The sequence below is a fragment of the Pinus tabuliformis genome, chromosome 1_1 (genome assembly GCF_031772625.1).
Source record: "Pinus tabuliformis cultivar Carrire ecotype Pingquan chromosome 1_1, CPIR1, whole genome shotgun sequence".
Lineage (NCBI taxonomy): Eukaryota > Viridiplantae > Streptophyta > Pinopsida > Pinales > Pinaceae > Pinus > Pinus tabuliformis.
In genome coordinates, this window is record NC_142297.1 from 764531038 (window position 1) to 764540941 (window position 9904).

Here is a 9904-nt window from a genome sequence, read left to right on the forward strand (position 1 = left end):
AGAAGAAGAGGGTGACATAGTCCCTGGAGGGTGACGCAGTTCTAGAGAGAAGCTTGGAGTAGCTTTCGCTGTCCAACTAAAGAACTGTCGAAGTTGTTGTGGGATCAATCATCCGGTTGCTAATCAGTCAGAATATCTGTCTTTGAGGAGAGATGCTTCTGCCAAGGAAATTCTCTGAAGGGTGAGTCATTTCTAGCAACCTAGTTGTATTCTGAAAAACTGCATAATAATAAAACCCTCATGTCTGCTGCATCGGTTTTCCTGCATTGGGTTTTTCTGGGGACGATTATCTAAAAATAACGGTGCCCCTTGTGTGATTGTCTCAGTTATTTTAGTTGTTGATCTGTATATGTGTTAAGGTTGCATTTGTGTTTATTTCGTTATTTATATTTATAAATAACTTGTTAATGAAAAAAACAAGTAGGAGATAATAAACCAAATAATGCAATAGGGATTTCTCATGTGTCAGACTTAGAAATTTCTACATGGTATCAGAGTATTGCAGATCACAAGAGGACTGAAGGCACCAACATAAATCTGAAATTTGCAGCAGTAGCAGTTGTCCTAAGAGACAACGCTGTTCTAGAGCAGAAGCAACAAGAGAAGAAGTGACGCAGAGCCTGCGTCATCATTTCGAGCTAGGAGGAGGGCCAATGTAGAGGCAGAGAGGGGCAGATCAGACCTACACAGTGCCCAATCATCTTTCTCAGCCAGGAAGGATCGACGCTGTGGCTAGGAGGAGCAGATTCAACCTTTGCCGGGATTGCGTAGAGCCTGAAGGGCTCAGTTTCTTTAGTTGTCGGGGCTTGGGGAGCTGTGGGCAGATTGTGATTTGAGGAGTTGGTGGGACGTTGTTTCTGTCAAAGCATAACAGCGTCTCTGGAGACAGAGCCAAGGTAGAGGGAATCACTACCTCGATGGATTTCTAGCCAAGGAATCCAGATCCGAGTTGCAGTTGCAAGGAGGATTGGAGAGGAGCGGTTTGACAGCTGGCCAGAGAATTCCAGGAGGGAAATAAGGACTTAGAGGGAGATTTCCAAGAGGGGAGTCGAGACTCAGAGGGAGTCCAGAAGAGGAGTTGAAATGGCAATGAACGGACTAAGGGATCAGGACAAGTTGGACGAGGCTTCCAACTTTGTCATATGGAAGACTAGGATCCTGGCAGTCCTAGATCGACATTGCATCAAGGACTTTGCCTTGAAAACTGTGGCTATCCCAGCTGACCCAACTGAGAACGAGAAGTATGAGGATGAAATGGTGAGGGCGAAATGCATGATCCTTGACGGGGTCAAAGATCATGTCATACCACATATTGCTGAGAAGAACACAACAAAGGAGATGTGGGACACCCTGACCACCTTATACCAGAGCTCTTCGGTAGTGGAAGATGCTATTGGAGAATCAACTGCAGTCATATAAAATGTAGAAGGGAGAGCAGATAGATCCATTCCTTCTCAAGTTGCAGGAGATTCACGACCAGCTTATTTCTGTGGGGTCTACGTCGGATCCAGAGTTTATGATCATGACTGCCCTGAATGCAGTCTTCGAGGCGTGGGAAACATTTGTCCAAGGTATTTTGGGCAAGGCTACTCTTCTTGGTTGGGAAGAAATGTGGGCAGCTCTTCGACAGGATGAAATAGGAGGATGACCAAAGCAGGGAGTAGTGGTAAGGGAGCTCGAGTCAAGAAAGAGGAGGAGGATGCAGCTCTAGCATCTGCGGGACAACAAGGGAAGAGGAAGAAGAAGGACATCTCCAAGGTTAAGTGCTTCCATTGTGGGGAGCTGGGACATTATGCATCCCCTTGTCCTAGGAAGAAAAACAAAGGAGAGGCTTCCGATTCAAAGGCAACTCTAGTTAAGGCGAAGAAAGCGGTCGAGTATGATGACGATTGTGCTGTGAGTGCTCATGCATCTCTAGAGAAGAGGTGGGGAGACATCGAGTTGTAGTCAGGAGGACTACATACTAGGGGCATGATCCTTGATGTGCCCAAACTCTTGGATCACATTCGGCTATGGGAGCCCTTCATGACAGTAGCATGATGACAATCGCCTAAGTAGTGATAGTCGAACAATGAATAACAAGAGTTGAGGAAAGTGAAGTATCAAATGGGCATACCTCTTTTGGGTCATATACAAAGAATTGGCATGTAGGAGATCAAGTCTAAAGAGTCAAGTTAAGAAGCCAAGTTGAAGAACATTAAGTTAAGGTATATAGGTCAAGTGGTTGTGATCAAGCTTCAAGGTGAAAACCTAAGGGTTGCATAGTTAGATGACAACTCATTAAAGAATTTGCTGAGGACTAGTAGCTACTGATGATAGATTCAAGGAACAACTTGAAGATGTAGATTGGTGCTTACAATTTATTGAGTTGGTGCTCAACTGTGTTGAATTTTGTAGCTATGGTCAGTCTTTATAATTTATATTTTTGATTTTGATGTATTTACAATAAAGAAAAGCTTTGTAAGGCATGTCCTTCATGCTCTATTCAAAAGAAGAAAATTTGAATTCTTAAAATTAGAATTTTTGGCTTCAAAAGAAGCTAAGTTGGCCTTCTCCTAGTCGAGTCACCCCCTTCAAGAGTTCAAGTCAGCTTCAACATAAGAGGCACCCATTTTGGTGCAGCAAAAGACTATAAATATGTACCATTCAACCTCCCTCCAAGCAAAAAATTCAGTTCTGTTTGAGGAAAGCAAAAGACTAAGGTAAGTGAAGGTCCAAGGCAAGAAAGGAGTCTAGTATGAGACAAGTGAAGAGCCTAATTTGAGGTTGAATCAAGAGGTGGCTCTAAGTCTAAAAAGGAGACGAATCTGAGGCAGTAAAGAAGTTTATTTGAGGCGTATTTTTTGCTGAAAAGGAAAGACCTATCTTTAGTAATAAATATAAATTGCAAGATAGAATCATTAGTTGCAGATGGATCGGTTGCAGGATCATGCTTCACTTGACTAGGAGGCAGTTTGGCCTAGGTTTGACCTAGCTATATAGTTGGCCTGTTTGATATTTTATTTGGCTGATGTATTGCTGATGAACTTGATGACTTCTCTAAGGAAAAGGTTGCTAGGTTTTTACCCCATGTGGGTTTTCCTAGGGTAAATGGTTGTGTTCTTGATTTGGGTGTTTCCTTATCATCCTAATGTCTATGGTTGAAGATCTTCAGTGTGATTTCTTTATGATGAAATTGAAGGAATAAAAGATTAAATTAAGTAATCATATGAAGTAATTATCAGATAAGATGATCTCTAGAAACTCAACAAGTTGGGGGGATTGGTGTATCCCGTAGGTTGGTGCCTACATTTGTTGAGTTGGTGCTCAGCTAGGGGAATGAAATGTCTTGTAGGTTGGTGCCTGCGAAATTTGTAAGTTGGTGTTTACTTTGTGCAAGGAAGTTTACAAAATATTTTCAAAGAATTTTTTTACGAGTGTTTCTTATGTGAAGATCTATGTACCATGATTTATGTGCATCAAATTTTTTAAATATAAAAATAGTTAAAAATGATAAAATAAAAATTCAGCCCCCCTCTCAGGGTTTCTTACAAGAATATAGCTCTCAGTGTTTGGTCATGTCTTTGGGCTTTCACTAATTCACCTCCCACTTTCATGAAGATCACCAATGACGTCTTCTGATCACATCTTGGTAATGTCTATGGATGAAGATCTCTAGTGTAATTGCTTTATGATGAAATTGAACGAATAAAAGAATAAATTAAGAAATCATATGAAGTAATTATCAAATAAGATGATCTCTAGAAACTCAACAAGATGGGGGTGATTGGTGTCTCCCTTAGGTTGGTGCGTACATTTGCCGAGTTGGTGCTCAACTAGGGGAATGAAATGTCTCGTAAGTTTGTGCCTGCGAAAGTTGTAAGTTGGTGTTTACTTTGTAGTTTGTGCAAGGAAGTTTACAAAATATTTTCAAAGATTTTTTTTAAAAGTGTTTCTTATGTGAAGATGTATGTATCATGATTTATGGCATCAAATGTTTTAAAGATAAAATTAGTTAAAAATAATAAAATACTAATTCACCCCCCTCTCAGTGTTTCTTACAAGAATATAGTTCTTAATGTTTGGTCACCTCCCACTTTCATGAAGATCATCAGTGACGTCTTCTGATCACATCTTGGTATGTTTGTAGTGGTTTACTTGGATGATATTTTGGTTTTCACGTAAGTCTAGATCAAATCATTTGCAAAATGTCCACACGGTTTGGACTTCCTTTGCCAACATAAGTTGCAAGCCAAAATGAAGAAATCCTTCTTCAGATAGACTTATGTCCAATACCCAGGCTTTGTTAAAGTATTTTAAAAAAGGATTTGTTTAAAATTTCTGAAGTTTTAAGCTTTAAATTGTTTTCAAAGCCCCTATCAAAACTAATTAAAAGGTTGCAATTGTCTTTCGATTATTTTGTCGCGTTCTTTGAAAAGTTTGAAATTTTGTGTCAAGGGTTCATAGGAATTGGGAAATTTTATTTATGTGTTGAGGGAGGACATTGTAGTAACACAAAGACTCGATTTAAAGGATAGTGACCTAACATATGACGAAGTTGCAATGTTATGTAGTTAATTAAATACATGGAGTCCATTTTAAACATTATTAGCTTTCAAACAAGATGATAAACACTTGTTAAATATTGTGTACATTTAATTGCATATTAATATAGTTCTTTCTTGCTCGCATTTTTCATGAGTTTGTATCTCATGACTTTGCATGTGAATCTTGTTAGATTTTTGCAAATGTAACACCAAAACTTAAATTCCTAGCGGGAAAGTCTAGCTAGGTTCCTAACACAATAAAATTTAGTGGAAGCAAATATGTTGATCTCAATGACAATGACAAAAACATATTCTTCTCAATGACAGTTCTACATTAAAAAAACCTGGGAACTTACTTGGGCTCCTCTCTTGCGAAAATGGCCCAACTGAGAAAATACAAAAAATATAAATGCCTTTAATCTGATCCGACAGATTTTCCCTAGATCGGTGCTTGGTCTCCTTGGTAGATCTAAATCTTTAGGCTCCCTTGGGTCTCCCATACTTCCTTGGTCACAACACTATGGAGTATTACGCTCCTCCTCTTGAGGCTAGTGCTGCTGCGTGGTTTGTCTTGTCCTTCCCTCTAGCCTCTCTTTTATAACATTACATTGAGCTAAGTCCCTAACCCTAATTCCAAAGTGATTAACGGCTGAGATTATATTTGCCACACCTGAGATCAACGGTTGAGATTAAAACAAAATCACTGAATTAAATCACTTTACTCTTCTAAGTTGCTTTAGTTCAATGAACCAACATAATACTTATGAGCATTTTCCTAAGTTACAAAGCAATTTGCTCAACCTAGAGCAAGTATCCTATGGAGATTTTGTGGGCTACTTCTACACACCTAGGCTCTTAGGCCTGTGCAAAAGTACCTGCGCGAGCTACAAAAAATATACAAAGCTTCTCTAAAGTTAACAAATTTCAGAATCAATTCATGTGCTGATGCCACTGGTTGTGGTTTTGATGACTTGAATGGACCATGGGCCAAATTCAAGGCAGCTTTAAGGAATTCAGAATATGGGCCTTGAAAGAATCCACACACAGGCTGAGTATAAGTTGAGTCGGTGTAGGAATGGTCTTGACCATAGCTCAGCATCCTTAGAATATATATATATATATACACACACACACACCAATTAATGAAAATGTCTTGTGAGCAATATGTTTGTTAATGTATGAATTCGAGGGGTTGAACAAAAACTGACTTTTCTTTGTTCTGCTTTTCTTTCGTTTGATGTTCTGATGTTATGCCAGTATCATGGAGAATATTAGTCCTACAAATGCTCATGTTATGTTAGAAACAACTGTAGAATTTAGTACAATGCAACTTCGTCTAAAGAAGAATAATCTACCATGTTCTATCATCTCCCTCATGTTTGGACTCTAAATTAGATTGTAACTAATTTTGAAAATCCCTTCTGAATGATTTTCCATTTTTGCTTTCATTTGTAACTTGTGTACTTTTGCAGAGTTGTAGGTAACGATGCTTCACCTAGACATAATAATCGGGAAGTCCAACAGGAAATGTCTCCAAAGAAACCAGGTTTACTTTCCCGTCCATTTGGGCTTGCCTGGCGTGATAAGAACAAGGTACGTGGTTCTTTCTGAACCATTTGGAATATGTTGTGGGGATAGTTATCCTTTTGATTATGACTTGTGTAGCGTTGTATCCTGGTAGTAAAATTTGATATTCTGTTTTGTACAGATGAAGTCAGGCAAATTTGATCCTTCGGCATCCCAATCTGGCGTAGCTAGTAGCGTAGACTCACCTTCAACTGCGCATAGCAATTCGCATTTGGTTCGAGGTGACTCAACCGAGTTTTCAGATGTGGGTGATTTGGGAAATAATGAAGAATCAAAGTTTGTATGATGAATACTGGCTTCTGTGGAAGCATATCCGTGTGATTGAATTGCAGGGGGCAGTTTCTCAACTTAAAGGCTCAGCGTTTACATCTCATTTATAGAGAAGACACATGGTTGGAGATCTGACTACACTTCTGTTGAGGCTTGAAGTGGATTTCTTTAGATTGATTCTACTGAATGAGGAGCTTGAGATCAAACCTTCCCCCTTGCATTCAAAGTACCTCATGGTTTCAGGGCATACATATTACAAACCACGGCCGTAAGAGAGATGTGCGCCATTAAGCTTCAAACAATATTCCTTTGTAAATCTTTACAGCATATAGCAGATTCATGTGTATTTCATAATTCGTACAAATAATGTAATTTAGACCCAACGATGTGTCTCGGGTTTGGACTCCACCATTTGAAACTTTTTGACTATTGCTTTGTTTCATCTCCATTCTGGCTTGTCTTTAGAGCGAATGGAGTTTTAATAACACGCTGCGTGGTGTAGATCATTCGTAAGTAACTACATGCTAGAGAAAAAAAATCACAATGCCGGATTCTATGCATTTCAACGAAGAAGGTATAGTGAGAAAGGTAGCACTTGAATCATTTAATAATGGAAATCATTTAGTTTTATGTTGTTTCTTTGTATTTCATTATTTCAGACCATGTTTCCTGTAATTAAGCTTATGATACTGTGTAGCAAACTACATGCTGGTAATCACGTGACTTTGTGTTCTACTTATAGTATATCCTGAGATTGTCGGATTTTTATTCATATGAACCAGAGAGTTATAGGCAGCAAAGCATAAGTGGGATCAGTACTGCAGCGTTCATTATAGAGCTTTATATTGTTTGTTTACATTTCATAGTCTCAACTTTCAAGAGGTGTTCCTTTCAATCTAAACTTTATGATGTTTTGCGATTCAAGTAACAATTATGTGTTGGAACTGAACTCTGGAAAGGATGTGTACTACAAGTCTACAATATTTCAAGGTTTGCGAATTTTCCATCTCATTTATTAAGAACACATCTATAAATATATACTGAAACTAAATTTTCTCCTCCCTGCACACTTCCCACTTCCTTTTTGCCTCACACCTCTATCTTTGAGCACTTGAGAGTATTTGGAGCTACAAGTCATTCTTGAATGATTGCACCAAGAAGTGCTCTACAGCCCATGGAGATGTTGTAGTTATTGTGAATGATTATAAACAGTTAAATGTTAGCTAAATTAAAAAATAATAAAATATAAAAATAAATAATAATAATAAATTGATTCAATTTAGTTTGTTACATCACTGCGTTCATGCACTGATATATAATGATCAGTCTGGAACAATAATTTGATGGTGCAATCATGTCCGGAATTTTTTTTATGCCGTTTACAAAGTTCACTTTAGAGTTGATGGTGTTAAATTTTTTTGGTTGATGTATGGCCGCCGCCTTCACTGAGGCTACAACGCCCTAGGCAATACGTCAACCGTTCTATTCTGCGCGAGCTGCATGTTTCTTCCCCTGCCCGGTCGCAGATAGAGTCTCCACTGAAAATTTGTATTATCGACGTTTATGGGTTCGTGTCTGCCAGTAAATTATATGCTCGTCTTTGTGTTCATCTATCGCTCTGCCGACGGCTTGTAACAGGTAAAGTCTACAAGATAACAGTCGTGGCGGGGTCGATGGGAATGATATACAAGAAGCCTCTTTTGCTCTTTTGGAGTGGATGTTTGGAAGGTCAAATCAAATGTACATCGAATAAAATAATACACCTCCATCAACACTTTTGATAATAATAAAATTAATAGGTAAACCAACATCTTTGGTAATATAATACACCTCCATCAACATATTTGATAATAATAAAATTAATAGGTAAATCAACATCTTTGGTAATATAATACACCTCCATCAACATATTTGATAATAATAAAAGCTGAATCTCTAATGATAAAACAATCACGTCATACGAGTATCTTCAAGTCTTTTGAAGGGCATATTCTCTCATGTCCATGGGACTTGACGTGTGTCATAATTTGACATGAAATAGTGGGAACCGTAGTCAGCCAATCACTCTTCATGTCTTTCTCTTAGTCCCATCCCAAAGTTTTTAAAGATGTTTTTTCTGAAAATAAGAATAAGAAGTATTTATACCTCTCTTAGTCCATCCCAAAGTTTTTAAAAATAAAATGTATTTATACCTAATAATGAGTATTGTGCATAAATAAACATTTACATTACCAACAACATCCATTTATAATTTATATTTATTTTTTTAATATTTAATATAATTTTGATTTTTAATATTTTTTTTGGTTATTTGATATAATTCTGCTAACAAGTGTTCACAAAAGTTATATGAATTATGATAAAGACCCTTCTTCTTATTTATGATAAAATAAGTTGTGAAGTTTTGAAAAAGACTTTGTAAATAGGTTTTGATTAAGTAATTGACAAGAGCAGTGTGTGAAAATTTAAATGAATAAAATTAAAAATAAATAATTTTTAAACTTGTTTATATATGTGATGTACTACATATTTGTTTTTAAGTTTGTTATAAAATAATTTATCAAGATATAAATTTTGAGGATGAAGATTATTAATTTTATTGGTTAAATTAATTTTAAGAATTTTTTTATTAAAATAATTTAATAAACTTTGTTTTATTAAAATTAAAATAATATTAAGAAATTAATTTTATTTTTTTTAGTTTATAGGAAAAAAACTCATCTATAATAAAGTAATTTATTTAATTTTAAAATTTATAAAAATGTATATACTCATTTGAAATTATAAAATATATTTATTTAAAAATATTAAACAAATTATTTTTTTTGTTTTTCAAGTTTTTTGTGACCTTTCAAGCTCTCCTCCTCTTAACACAGGGCACGAACACCTCCTGTGAGGTTTGATCTTGTGTTGCTCTGAGGCCCATCCTCCACCGGTTGTGCTAATGAGATTTGATAATTCAAATTAAAACTTTGATAAAATTATAATAATAATAAATCAAATAAATAAATCCTCAATATTTTAAATTGATTATGAATACATTATTATAAAAATCCTTATAATTTTTGTTGTAAGTATAAAAGTATCCAACCTTTCTTGTATGTGTGAAATTCATAATTTTAAGTATATATTTGAACAATCAAAATAATATATATTCACGATTATATGGAAAATAATTGGTTTTAGTATTATATTATTTTTATTTAATTAAAAAACAATAAACCAATCATTATAACACTACATGGTATTTAGTGTTTACCATATGTACAAATCTAAAACTAAAGAAATGGACGACACTTGAATTTTTTTTTGGTTAGGTTTATTTATTAATGTCTTGAAAATATTATTTTTACAAATAAGCCCAATTCTTTCTTGCACAATGAACACAAAACCCGTGGTGGAAATATGCAAAAAAAACAAGAGCGGTGACATTGCTACCACATAGCTCTTGTTATATTGTAATTTTGTTTTTTCTCAATAATTTTATTTTATATTTTTAATCAACTTTTTCTCTATTAAAT

The 9904-nt window shown here is 35.9% G+C and overlaps 1 protein-coding gene across 1 annotated transcript in view; it reads left to right on the forward strand.

Moving 5' to 3' along the window:
* The window catches only part of LOC149216267 (uncharacterized), a 181941-nt gene extending 174921 nt beyond the window's left edge, over positions 1–7020 (forward strand). Inside the window, exons 17-18 of the mRNA XM_089392761.1 lie at positions 5999–6119; positions 6235–7020. Coding sequence (XP_089248887.1) covers positions 5999–6119; positions 6235–6399 — 286 coding nt within the window. The 3' untranslated portion in view covers positions 6400–7020. The remainder of the gene's footprint in view (positions 1–5998; positions 6120–6234) is intronic.
* The last annotated feature ends 2884 nt before the right edge of the window (positions 7021–9904 follow it).